Source organism: Stegodyphus dumicola, chromosome 8 (assembly GCF_044657685.1).
Source record: "Stegodyphus dumicola isolate Sdum_Otavi_A_Nest chromosome 8, ASM4465768v1".
Lineage (NCBI taxonomy): Eukaryota > Metazoa > Arthropoda > Arachnida > Araneae > Eresidae > Stegodyphus > Stegodyphus dumicola.
This window is the reverse complement of record NC_140775.1, coordinates 107,913,937-107,927,136: the sequence shown is the minus strand read 5'-3', so window position 1 is coordinate 107,927,136 and position 13,200 is coordinate 107,913,937. Positions and strand designations below refer to the sequence as shown.

The window sequence follows — 13,200 nt, the reverse complement described above, 5'->3', positions numbered from 1 at the left end:
AATTTAAATTGTAATTTAGTACTTAATATATTCTTTTGTTATAGGAGATTGTCTACTCTTATTTTCTTTAATTATATCATGCATTAAGCACACACGACCACCAAAAGTGGTGACCTTTTGACTGAGCACGCTACTGAGAATGGATTTTCAACGACCCTAAGCCACGTGCATCCAAGGCATTCTGAAGAACTGACTAAAAATAACAACGAATATGGACATTAAACTTATGCTACAACGTACCCCTTCAATTATTTCTAGAAGTATTGATATATATTGCTTGTGTTTTTTTCAAAGTCGTGCATATCATCGCAAGGAGCTTCAGCAAATCATCAATGTGATCTGTTCCGTTCCGCTGACTTCGCCAGTCGTGCAATAATTCTTTGATCATTCAACTTTTGTGACAAATGTGCTACAACAGTGATTTTCGCTGAACGTGCTACATCAGTAACTTTTGTGCAACGTGCTACGGCAAAATTCTTCCCTCAGTGTTCGAAAGTAGCGAATTTTTTTCCCATGTGCTACAGGAGTGATTTCATTTTTCCTTCGAAAGTGCCTTTCATTGTGAAGTGGTGATATTGTGCGTGCGCAATACAAAATGAAGGCATCATTTTTTTTTTCTCAAATAAGGGTTTCTTTTCAAATGCATTTCGGTAAAATATTGTTTGTGTGTGTAATTGCTGACCCTGTATTATTTGTGTGTGTATCATTACGTAAATTTTTTATGCATGGTTAAAATATTTATTGTTATGGCAAAATATCAATAGTGTATCATCTTGCTACAATATTTGTGCTGTTAAGTGTTTATTATTTAAAGTGAAAATTATCTATCAGTATGCCCGACGATATTCCACCAGAGCCACAAATCACACGCGTTGCGGTGAAGCCACCGCCTTTCTGGAAAAATAATCCTTCATTGTGGTGCGCTCAGATCGAAGCACAATTTTCTATCGCTCGCATTAGTGAGGATTCTACAAAATTCAACCATGTAGTTGCAGCAATTGAGTCTGATATTCTGAATTCAGTGCATGACTTAATTCTCAAACCACCTGATTGTGATAAATACTCCAAACTGAAACAGCGGCTCATTGAAATCTATTCAGAAAGTGAATCTTCAAAAATACGTACTTTACTACAAGGACTTGAACTTGGAGATCAGCGACCTTCATACTTGCTGTCACGAATGCGTGATCTGGCAGGAAGCCATTTTAGTGACGACTTGTTGAAGTCACTATGGCTTTCGCGTCTCCCTAATAACATACAAATAATTCTTGCTGCTCCCAATGAAGATCTAACCCGTTTAGCAGCAATGGCTGACAAAATTAATGAACTTGTTACTCCAGCTTATGTCAGTGCTGCTAATGCTGCACCTTCCAGTTCATCCCTCGAACAACAACTGGCTGAATTGACCAAAAAAGTATCTGAACTCTCTACAAGTCTTCATGCTTCACGGAGATATAATCGATCAAATCAGGGCCCACGTAATAAATTTCGTGCTCGAGTAGTTAGGATTTGAGTATCCCTGCACCCCGGAAGTGCAGTCGACCTTCAAATGTACTCGGATGTAGTAGTAGGCGGTAATGTAGGCGAGACTGTTTGTCATATACCATGTTTTTCTAAAATAGCGCGTTAAATGAAGGATGAGAGGCTTGTAAAAAAAAGGGGGGGAAATGATTTAATTAAAATTCACGAGTCGAATGTAATATGCGCATTTGAAAGGGTTGGTTTCAGTTGAGTGGGCTGGGATAATATTCTGCATTGCTAAATTAGGAACGAGATGGTCGCTTTTCCTTGAGAAAGGTTAGATCAAGGTTAAGATTTTGAGGGGGAGGTGAAAGTAGTATTTGATGAAATACGTGTTTTGAAAGCGTAAACATCCTGTAAGCGCACAAGGCGAGACTTGTGAAACTTTCACTTGATCATTACATTTCGAAGCGGTGAGGTTGGTGCTATCATCCTCCATAAGGATTACAATGGAAGCTCGTAATGGTGAGTGAAACGTAAGGTTTTTTTTTTTTTTTTGTTATTGTTCTTTTATTGTTAAATACTTTCTGCGATAAATGTTAAGCATAAAATTATAATTAAAATTAGTTTATTTTAGAACGCAAACGTAGATGTGTTGACACGTTGGGGGATGTGCAGCCGTCGGAAGATCTTATTTTAAACCTTGCTCCCGAGGAAGGCGAAACCTCCCGCAAAAAACTCAAAAAAATTAAAATATACATTGGAAAAAATGTTTCAATAGAAACTTGTGACTTCAAAAATGTCAATTATGTTTCATTTGTAAGGGTGTATCCCGAAACCGCCGCCACCCCCAAAAGATTTAATATAAATATGAATTGTATTGATCGTATAATCGAAGCTTTGGGGGTGATTAAGAGCCACTGTATGTAAAATTAAAAAAAAAAGATATCAAAATGCTGATTTTGCTGGAAAGCGTAGTGGAAGTTAGTAAATTAATATGAATTTTATATAATATTGTAAACAAAAAAGTTCCATTATTTATTTATTATTTTTTTCAAATGATGAATTTTATTCAGTTAGCGCAAGCCCACCGAGGCTATTTGCGCACTTTAAGAACAACATTCGATGCTTCTCAGAAAGATGCGTATGAGATATTCAGAACGGCACGCCCTGCCATATACAACATTTTAAATACTAGATCGAGTTTAAGACTCAGGATTTTAATATGTTTTGAGAAACTGGGGAAAGATGAAAAAGAAATTAATCAGTGTTTTTATTTTTGTTCTCATTGCGAAAGGATTTTATCCTCTAACCAAATCTACGAAAGCATTGACAGATGCTTTAAAAAGATTTTAAATTTGATAGATAATTTTGTGCGTAATGGAAGCGGGTGGAAAATAAAAAAGTTAGAGTACCTTGACTTACACGTTGGAAACTATCGGGAAAATCGCGGTGGTTGTAAAAACATCGCTTTACCGACGGGATTAAAAAATAGAAAAGCGTTGTTAAATATCAAATGTGGTGACGACAATTGTTTTTTATATTCTGTTGCCGCAAGTGTTTTTCCGAAATCCACTAGAAATCCTCAGAAGGCTTACTTGTATAAAAAGGATATATCACGTTTTAAATTAGGATCCCTCAAATTTCCCTTAGCGTTAGGCGATGTAAAAATGTTTGAAAACCTGAACGATGTATCCATAAACGTGTATGGATATGAGGAAAATGAAATATTACCTTTGCAATTAAGTGAAAAGCGAAATGCGACAAAAACAGTAGATTTGCTATATTTTCAAAAACATTTCTTTTGTATTCGAAATTTTAATCGTCTATTACACGCAAACGAAAAACGAGTAAATTTTTTTTTGTAAAACTTGTTTAAGTGGGTTTCAGAGAAGGGAAACGTTAGAGTATAACAAAACTCTTTGCAATGAAAACAAACCGCAGAAAGTTAGCATTCCTAAAAACACACTTCTTAAATTTACAAATTTAATGAAAATGCATTATCATCCTTTTTGTGTCTTTACCGATTTTGAATGCCTCACGCGCAAGATTCAAACTGCGTTTCCTTCTCCGCAACAGAGTCATACTACCCCAATTGAACAGCATATTCCTATTAGTTATACCCTAATAGTTACTGACGTGGAAGACAAGATTATTTTTCATGAATATTTTTGCGGAGAGAATGTAATGGAACATTTTTTCACAACGTTGAGCGAAATCAAATCTAAAATTTTGCAAAAGATGAAAGAGTGTTTACCGATGCAGGAGACGTCGGAAAAAAGTTACGATTCAAATATATGTCATATATGTTTGAATCCTTTCTTAGAAGGCGATGTTCGGGTCATAGATCACTGCCACTGGAGTGATGGGCATGTCAGAGGTCTTGCACATCGCTCCTGTAATTTGAATTTTAAAGTGTCAAACTACATTCCGGTGGTAATTCATAATTTCAGGAATTATGATAGTCACCTGTTACTAAAACACATGCCGAAAATGTATGCAAATAAAGTTAACATTATTCCGGTGAATTTGGAAAAATTCACCATGTTTACACTAGATGAAATGAAATTTATTGATTCGTTTCAATTTTTAGATGCGTCTTTGGACACTTTGGTGTCGAATTTGAAAACGTCACAACATGAATTTAAATTGTTTAATGCATTTTTTGAGAAAAATCCCCAACGAGAATTGTTATTGCGGAAAGGCGTATTTCCTTACTCATATTTTGCGTCAACATCGGTGTTGGATGAAATTTCGCTTCCACCGCAGAGCGCGTTTAATAATGTATTACAAGGAGAAGCAGTTTCCGACGAAGATTATGTACATGCCACACACGTGTTTCATTCGTTTGGATGTAACACTTTTGCCGATTACTTAGAGTTATATCAAAATACAGATGTTATTTTGCTAGCCGAAGTATTTTTATCCTTCAGACGCACCGCTCTAAAATATTACCAGTTGGATCCTGTACATTTTATAACGGCTGCCGAATTAACGTGGAATGCCGGACTGAAAGCGTCTAAAATTGAATTAGAGCTTCTAGGAGATGTGAATCAATACATTTGGTTTGAAAACCAAATGCGAGGAGGTATTTGTTTTCTGGGTAGACGTTATGCTCTTGCAAATAATCCTCATATCCCCGAGAGTTATAAACCCGATTTACCACACACCTATATCTTAGCCTTAGACGCAAATAATCTATACGGGTGTGTAATGAGCCAGCACCTGCCATTGGGAGGTTTTTACTGGTTAAAGGAAAATGAGGTGGAGGCGTTTGATATTTTGTCTTGTGTTGAAGACGGTGATGTGGGGTATATTATCGAATCCGATCTGTTATATCCCTCCCATCTGCATGACCAACACAATGATTTACCGCTAGCACTGGAACATTTTGAACTCACTTTTGACATGCTATCGCCTTATGCCAAAACCCTGAGCAAAAAATTTCAGTTAGAGACGACACTTCCATGCAAAAAATTATTACCCAATTTTTTTGAAAAAAAAAAAATTACATCGCTCATTATTTAAATCTAAAGTTTTACGTAGAACAGGGTTTAATAATTAAGAAAATTCATAGAATTTTAGCTTTCAAACAACGAGCGTGGCTTAAAGAATACATTGCTTTCAATAATATGAAAAGACAAAATGCGTCTAGCGAATTTGAAAAATCTTTCTTTAAAAAGATGAATAACGCTTTCTATGGAAAAACCTGTCAAAATGTTAGGAAACGTATTCGCGTACAGGGCGTTTTTAGTGAGGAACAATGCCAAAAAAAATTAAACAGTCCTCTGCTGGAATATTTTGAAATAATTAATGAAAATTTTTCAGTTTTCAAAATGAAAAATCCAAATTTGTGTCTAGATAAACCGATTTATATAGGCTTCAGCGTTTTAGAATTAGCGAAGTTGCACATGTATAAATTATTCTATTCCCATTTTAAACACTTTTACAAAGAAAAATGCGATTTGTTATACACAGATACAGATTCTTTGTATCTCTATATAACAACTGAAGATGTATATAGTGATTTAAAAACGAATTTTTTAAATATTTTGGATTGCAGTAATTTCGAACCCAATCATATAATGTTTAATGAAGAGAACCGTGGAAAACTGGGATTTCTAAAAAGTGAGACACTCACCCCCATATCGGAATTTGTGGGTTTGAAATGCAAAATGTACGCATTTCGTTTCGGTGATACTGTTAAAAAGACCGCGAAAGGAATCAAAAGGAGCGCGCTCAAAAACATTGGATTTGAAACGTATAAAAACGTTTTCGAAAATGCTTCCCTGATTAGGAATTCTCAATATTCAATCATTTCAAAAAAGCACGAACTGCAAACGATTTTTCAAAATAAAGCTAGCCTCTCGGGATATTATGACAAAAAATATTTGTTAGATGATGGAATTCAATCATTGTCTTATGGTCACTATAACACGCGTGAAGAAGACATGAATTAAAAAAAATGATGGAACTTTTTTGTAACATTTTATTGTAGAGTGTGACATTGTATTTTTGCAACTTATATTTTTTTATGCTAATGATCGACAAAAAACAAAAATGTGTTTCCCTCCCATAGAATACCCAGAAGATATGGCTTTATTTCAACCAATTTCTTTGCAAGATATGTGTATTCAAACTATTTTATCTTCGATATTATGTATAGCTGAACTGTATAATGTAGAATTGAATATTCCTCGTATGATTTTAAGAGATATAATAGAGAAAGGTCGATTCTGGATTGATTTTGAAAGTAGTTTCTCCTTAGAGAACAGAGATGTATTTTGGGATGAAAGTTTAACTCTCTATGAAAGAATTCGATTTAATAAGTGGTTTTCTAAACAATTTATTGCCTGGTTTTTCTTTGATGATGATGTTATATTTCTTTTACACCTAAAGATTGCACATATCCCATTTGTAAAACATGTAATTGTTCAAAATAATGAGTCTAATATTTATTTGAAAAGCTGCAACAAATGTTTAGAATTGTGGTTACGATGTCAAACAGACACTACCAGAACGAAATGTAAAATTTTCAGAAAATTCAATCATTTCTTATGTTATAATGAAAGGGATACCCTTTCTTATATGCGAAATGAAGATAACTGGTGTGAGATATGTAAGCAAAGTCCTCTGTATTTCATTTGCGACGAGAATTCATGTTGCATTTCTTTTGGAAACTTGATACACGAATGTCCCCTAATTAACCATGATCACTGTTATAATAATTGCTATGGAGGTTTTGTAGAAAACTTTTCTTTTAACTGTCAAATATGAACAAAAATACTGATACATTATGGCAATATTCTGATTAATCATTTTTATTTTATAAACACCCTGAAATTTTTGTTGATATGTAATGATTCCTTTTATGTTTGTAACAATGTGAAATGTACTTTTTGTTTTATTTGATTACTTATTGTATTATCAATATAACATCTCACATGGTGTAATGAAGATAATGGGTTAGTTTCTATATAAATTTACAACGAAAAATCGTTTTGATTTCTTTAAATGTTCATTTTAATTTCTGATACTTATATGCGAAATGAAGATAATTGGTGTGAGATATGTAAGCAAAGTTCTCTGTATTTCATTTGCGACAGAAATTTATGTTGTATTTCTTTTGTAAACTTGATACACGAATGTCTCGCGAATTAACCATGATGACTGTTATAATAATTGTTATGGAGGTTATGTAGAAAACTTTTCTTTTAACTGTCGAATATGAATAAAAATACTGACACATTAAGGCAATATTCTGATTTATCATTTTTATTTTATAAACACCCCCTCCATGTATGTTTCGACGAAAAAGAGGGGGGAGGGAAAGAAATTTTTGTTGATATTTAATGATTCCATTTATGTTTGTAATAATGTGGAATGTACTTTTTGTTTCATTTGATTACTTATTGTATTATCAATATAACATCTCACATGGTATAATGAAAATAATGGGTTAGTTCCCATATTGGATTTACATCGAAAAATCGTTTTGATTTTTTTTAAATGTTCATTTTAATTTTTGATACCTTTATATATTTTACAACAGTAATATGTTTTTTTGTTTCATTTGATTTTTTCATTGTATCATGCATACAAGAATGATTATTTTGTATTAAGCTTCTGTAATCCTTTAGAAAAAAAATAAAAAAATGGACCTTATCCAAGAGGTCCGGTTTTAGTATCTTCTTGGAGGAATTTACATTTTATTAATTTCTTCAAGGCAGATGCTTTTACCGGAAAACAAAACAGTGGAATAGAAAAAGGCAGCTCATAAATAAGTGTAAAAATGTATTATTTATCTATATATCTGATATTTTTTTTTTTCAGAGACAAAAAAAAATTGCATTTGAAAGAAAAAAAATCCTTTCTATTGATCAAATTGTTTGTGTTACACACAAGTGCGATGTAATTCTCGCACAATAGCATCATCATTCAGAATAACAAAGTAAGCAATTTTAATTACATAGCTTTCATCTCTTATACATTCACTTTCATATTCAGTTTTTTTCGAAGAAACACAATCCAACATGCTATTATATAATTTACTACATGCCGAAAAAAGAGCTATTTGTTCATTTTGAATGTATAAGTAGCAATATCCATATTGTTGTTGTGGTTGATGGTCAGCTTTATGAATATGCTTGACCACTTCGGCATTCTTCAAAATTTTCAGGTAATGACGATTTCCTTTCCCGCTAGTGTTTTCATCGTAAAGAGCATTACGAATGCAGTCGCTTAGGTTTTTAAAGAAAAAATGATTAATTTTTTCAACGTGTACTTCTTCAACAGGACTGTTTTCGGAGTTTCCAGTGTGCAAATAGCCGTAACGTTCCATCGTCGACTTCTGAAGCGTTAGTGATGTTTTGCAGGAATAACACGCATATTTATCAAAGACACACAATTTTGTTTCTTGGCATGAAAAGCATGACAACAGCGGCGACGTTTGAATTTTTTTTTAAAAATTCCCTAATAAAAATTTCATTTTTTTTCTTATCTTTCGTGCAGAGGTCCTTCAAAGAGTACCCTCTTACCATACAAAATAAAAAATAAAGAGCAAATTTTCCGCAGGATGTACTGGTATCATCTTGAAAGCATATTTTATTATAAAATGTTTTGTTAGCGTTGGTCATTAAAAAGTTTAAAATATTTTTGTTAGATGGAGCAAGACCATAACTGTCGAAGTAATATGCCGTGCTGTTTTTCTTAAAATATATCGAAATCCAGTGGCTCCCAGGTAAAGTATGCGGATCCGAATTCACTATAAATGAGGAGTAATGTCTCTTTCGTAAGGGTATGAAATCGGAAGGATATACACCTCCAAATGTTTTTTTGATTCGACTGTCGCCACAGGCATATTGACACAGAGTTAAAGTATCCATTACCGCCTTTGTTCGAAATGAATATTTCTGTATATGCTTTTAAACACTTCTTCGTACACTTGATGTTTCTTTGATGGGAAAATTTCAATAATTTTTTCGGCAAAAGCGAGAAAGAATGCAATGCGCAGGTTCGCTATTTTATTGGAATACATTATATCGCCTATACTTCGAATTACCTCCTCGCCTGCACCCGCCTCCTTAGCTAGTTCGATAATTTCATTTCCGTATATTTGCAAAACTTCGTCCATGATTTTTAATAATCTGTCGTGACTCCGCGTGACTTGTCTATTTCAATTATGTTCCTGTATTCAGCATAGACTATCAGGGTAACTGTTTCTGGCAAGGCCGCTGCAAATTTGATATCAATGGCTATGTTTCCGCTCTTATTTATGCTTACGTGGCTTTCATTAGATGCCATATCTGGAGTCAAATCAACGGCATATAATGTATACCCATCTTTGTATTCATCAAAGGAGATATTAATGTTGGGGCTTGAATGATATCGATTTAAATCTGTAAAGATGCTTAAATAACTTCGCCCATAAAATGTTTTTTCGAAATTGGGCTGATAGGGTTTGGAAGGTATCATCTGTCCCCCATTTAATATGCATAGGTAGTTTAGGTTATAGTGATGAAATTTAAAAGGATTTCTGTTGATGCTTCCATTATAGGCGGCATTAGATACAAAACCTAGAATGAGACGTGTGGATAGCTGACCAATAAAAGCGTTTGCTATAGTTGTCGATTGCAAACCGCTCGATATTGCAAAACTTTTTATGTCAATCCTACGAATGGGCATCTTAATAACTCCTTTTTCTAAAGCCTTTTCGTGTGCTATTAGGATGGAGGGAGCCACGCTGACTTTTCTCACGTATAGTTTTGCTAACTGAATTCTAATTTTATAATTGTCGTTTGCCGACATCAAAGTGAAAACATCTTTATGCCTTTCCAGTTTAATGCGTACATTAACCCCGTTGACTAACAATTTCGGTTGAGTGGCCAAATCGAAGTGCAATGGTCCCACGAGGTCGAGGCTTTGGCTAAGCTTGCAACGATTTGCACGCGTTGTATAACCTTCGTTTTCGTCTCCCACAACATCATGCTTAGATGCAGTATCTTTTGCAAATAAGCCAGCACTCAGTAGATTATCTTGACCTGATTTGGAATAGAACAACAAACTTTCCTAAAGGGCTCTATAAGAATAATTCACTTGTGACGAAACCTGTTTATCATTTAAAAATATTGAACAGTCGGAAAACAATGTGTTTAAAATGTAATTAACAGGTGCCACCCCGTCGGCGTCGGTGAGATTGGTATCGTTTTTTTTTCGTTATTTTAAGTCGTGTGTGTAGTATCGTATGCGCCAAATCCAAATAGTGTTCACCATTACCGCTAATGTAAAATTCTATAGGCGTCTTATCAGACAATGAAGATACGGGGTGAATTTCCACGAAGGAAGAGGAATCGATGCCCAGTTGTACGGCGACACCATTAAAGAGATCCAATTCGCTCTTAAGGCATATAACCCCCTGAGTTTCCATTACTATTAATCCTTATGTAAAAATATCTGCTTTTGTCTTACAACGCTTGCTCTTTGATTGACGATTTTTCCTCTTGCGCTTTCTTTTTATACCTTCTCCCCTCTGTAATTTTTCAAAAATATCACTTTTTATTTTATTAGAGGTCTCACGTAACCTGCTCCGAGCAGAGTCCTTAAATGACGATCCCGCTGCAACATCTGACAAGACGTTCTTTCCTGTTTGCATCAACTGTTTGCCCAAATAACGACCGGCTCTAAATGCCAACGGCGTAATGTATCGACGCAAATCTCCAAAAAACCCATAACCTCGTTGGTGAGGTATACCTTGAAAGTAAACACCACCGCCACCACCAACTTGAGCACAATAATAGGATTCGCACTCTTTCTGATTTAAGTGCATTTCTCTAAGGATGTTTTAAGAAAGTGAGAGGAAAGCTTGAAAAATCTTCAATTTATATAGTTTTCTTACGGCGAAAAGACAGGACTACAAATGTTTTTCCTCCCGTAAAGGTAATTTTTTTCCCGCTACTCGTTCTCAGTTCTATTTCTATCGTTTCCACATAGTGCTTTCGCAAAGGAAAATATATAGTTTTTTCATAATGCTTCACAATTTGATCATTTTTTTCATTCACGCAGGGAATAACCCTTAGCAGCGGAACATGCACATCTCCAACGTGATGTGATTCGATTAAATCGCTGTACACAAAAAGTTCTGTAATGCCCCCGTCCAGTTCTAAAGGATAGTCGCTTATATATTTTCCGCTCTTGAAATGGGTGTTGACGAATCCCAGCATGTCTGCCAGCCCTTTCCCAAATGCCAGCTCCGATTCTGGAGGAACTTCTAAAAACACTTTTGAATTCGCTAATTGTCTTAAATGTACGTGTTGAAATTCGCGAAATAAAGTTTCCGGTGATTTATATACGCCTGCGCTGACATGCAAATGTAAAGTTTCTTTTTCAGTCATAGTTACTTCGGGATATCCTTTAATTATAAGTTCCACAGCTTCCCCCTCCTCCACAGTTAGGGGCAAAAGCACAGGAAACTTTCGCGTTTGCGAAATTATAAGGTTTTCGCGGACGCCGAGTATCCTTAAAAGGGAGAATGCTCTTTCTTGAGTAATATGTTTTCTGACACCTTTATTTCTAGTTGGGACTTCGTCTGATCGTAGGTGAAAGTGACAAAATTTTCCAATTTAAGATCTTGGATATTTTTTGCTATGTCGCCAAAGAGACCCCTAGATACATCTGCTTTTATTAAGGTTAACGGAATCAAATGCAGTTTCGTGCTAGAAGGGCTCCTATTTATGATTGAAAATAACTGATCTTTATTTTCAGCTATTGATCTGAATCTCATCACTTGAGATTTTTTAATAATAGTATCTTCATCTGGTAAGTAAAACATCTGTAACATTTTAGGAGCTTTTCTTTTAGAAATGTGTACTTCGAAACCATTTCCAAGAACCCCGCGAATACTCCTCCCTTCATGTTCTAGAACGAATTTCACAGCGTCCTCTCTACCGAGAATGGTACTAATTTTATCATTCAGTTTTGATAAAAATTCCTCTAGAGAAACATCTGCGTTTACCGAAACTAAAACGCCATAATTAAATGATAAAGTATGGCGTGAAAATTTAATAGGAATGCTTTTCTCCACATTCCTAGTTATTACATAGTCATTATTATACTCTCCCACATTATACCAATTTCGTGGAATAAAAATTTCAGTTAGACCTACTTCCCAAGAATCGTTCAATAACAGAGGAGAGGCGAGTTTTGTTCGATAAGATGATTGATTGTTTAGAGGGAAATACTGCATGCTCGCATTGCTGGGTAGAGTAACGTAGAATTCGTCTGTCATTTCATCCATGACGCTTTCACCCACGAATTAAACCGTCGATCAAAGCCTTTCCACTTGACGAAATATTCTTTCTTAGCACCGACACCTCTCGTTTGCAGAATTTTTTCCACTCTCCAGAAATCGTGAGAACTCTTTAATACTTTTTGTAACTCTTGTTCGTAAAACCTTCCTTTCAGAACTGTTCCTTTTAAATCTTTAAGCAGATATGTCGGAGGACTCGAAGGATATCTCTTATATATGACAAAAACCTCATCCGTCCAACTGGGCAAATAACCTTTGCGAAATGCTCGCCTTGTTTTAGAAATCCTCACCTGGTCATTTACCTCAAATTTGTATCTCGGTTTTATGCTATAGCCATACAGTTTTTCAAAAATTTCACTTTCTAGTTCCGGCTTCACGTCGGCAGGTGCATAACCAGTACTACGATGAATACTCAAATTATAGCTTTTCAAAACTGATTTCAAGACATGCACATACCTGTAGGAATTGGTGTAAGTAAATATTCGATAGAGTTTAGATTTTAGCGTTCGATTAAATCGCTCTACAACACTCGCCTTGTATTCGCTGTTAGAGGCATAATGATGTATTCCATGTCTTCTAAAATAGTCACGAACTTTTTTATTAAAAAATTCTTTTCCCTCATCTGTTTGTAAATTCACCACAAAATTTGTCTCCTTAAATAGCTTCTTAAATCCTTCGAGTACAGAATCTGCACTCTTCGATTTTAAAGGAATAGCATACCCGCGTTTAGAAAACACATCAATTGCTGTTAATAAATATTTTACACCATCGTTATATTTAGAGAGCTTAGACAAATCAATCAAATCGCATTGCATTAATTCTCCAATGCCGAAAGACAACACCTTCCGTCATTTGAAATTAAAGCGAACTGGTTTATGTAACGTATAAGCATCCTGTTTCATTAACCATCGACGCGTCGTTTTCAACGGAAGTTG

At 34.9% G+C, this 13,200-nt stretch overlaps 2 protein-coding genes across 3 annotated transcripts; one reads left to right on the top strand and one right to left on the bottom strand.

Annotated features, from left to right (window-relative positions):
* The first annotated feature begins 1,750 nt into the window (after positions 1 to 1,750).
* Positions 1,751 to 7,642, top strand: LOC118182899 (uncharacterized). 2 transcript variants are annotated; one of them, XM_085822246.1, is made up of 2 exons: positions 1,751 to 1,986; positions 2,099 to 7,642. In XM_085822246.1, exon 2 carries the CDS (start codon positions 3,451 to 3,453, stop codon positions 4,987 to 4,989), a length of 1,539 nt encoding a protein of 512 aa, XP_085678372.1. In that variant the 5' UTR covers positions 1,751 to 1,986; positions 2,099 to 3,450; the 3' UTR covers positions 4,990 to 7,642. The 2 variants fall into 2 exon arrangements, with proteins under 2 accessions (XP_085678372.1, XP_085678373.1); XM_085822247.1 differs by having other exon boundaries at positions 1,751 to 1,997.
* Positions 7,643 to 9,099: 1,457 nt separating this feature from the next.
* LOC118182900 (uncharacterized protein F54H12.2-like) lies at positions 9,100 to 10,786 on the bottom strand. Its single transcript, XM_085823013.1, has 2 exons — positions 10,480 to 10,786; positions 9,100 to 10,001 (listed from the first exon to the last, which is right to left on the bottom strand). Exons 1-2 carry the CDS (start codon positions 10,784 to 10,786, stop codon positions 9,100 to 9,102), a joined length of 1,209 nt encoding a protein of 402 aa, XP_085679139.1.
* Between the last annotated feature and the right edge of the window lie 2,414 nt (positions 10,787 to 13,200).

Bases quoted from the DNA above. Each gene is read 5' to 3' on its own strand.
- LOC118182900 (XM_085823013.1), bottom strand. From the start codon at position 10,786: ATGCACTTAAATCAGAAAGAGTGCGAATCCTATTATTGTGCTCAAGTT. The intron at 10,002-10,479 runs GTATAAAAAGAA...ATTCCAAATCAG, and splicing joins AAAATTACAGAGGGGAGAAG to GTCAAGATAATCTACTGAGT.
- LOC118182899 (XM_085822246.1), top strand. From the start codon at position 3,451: ATGAAAATGCATTATCATCCTTTTTGTGTCTTTACCGATTTTGAATGC.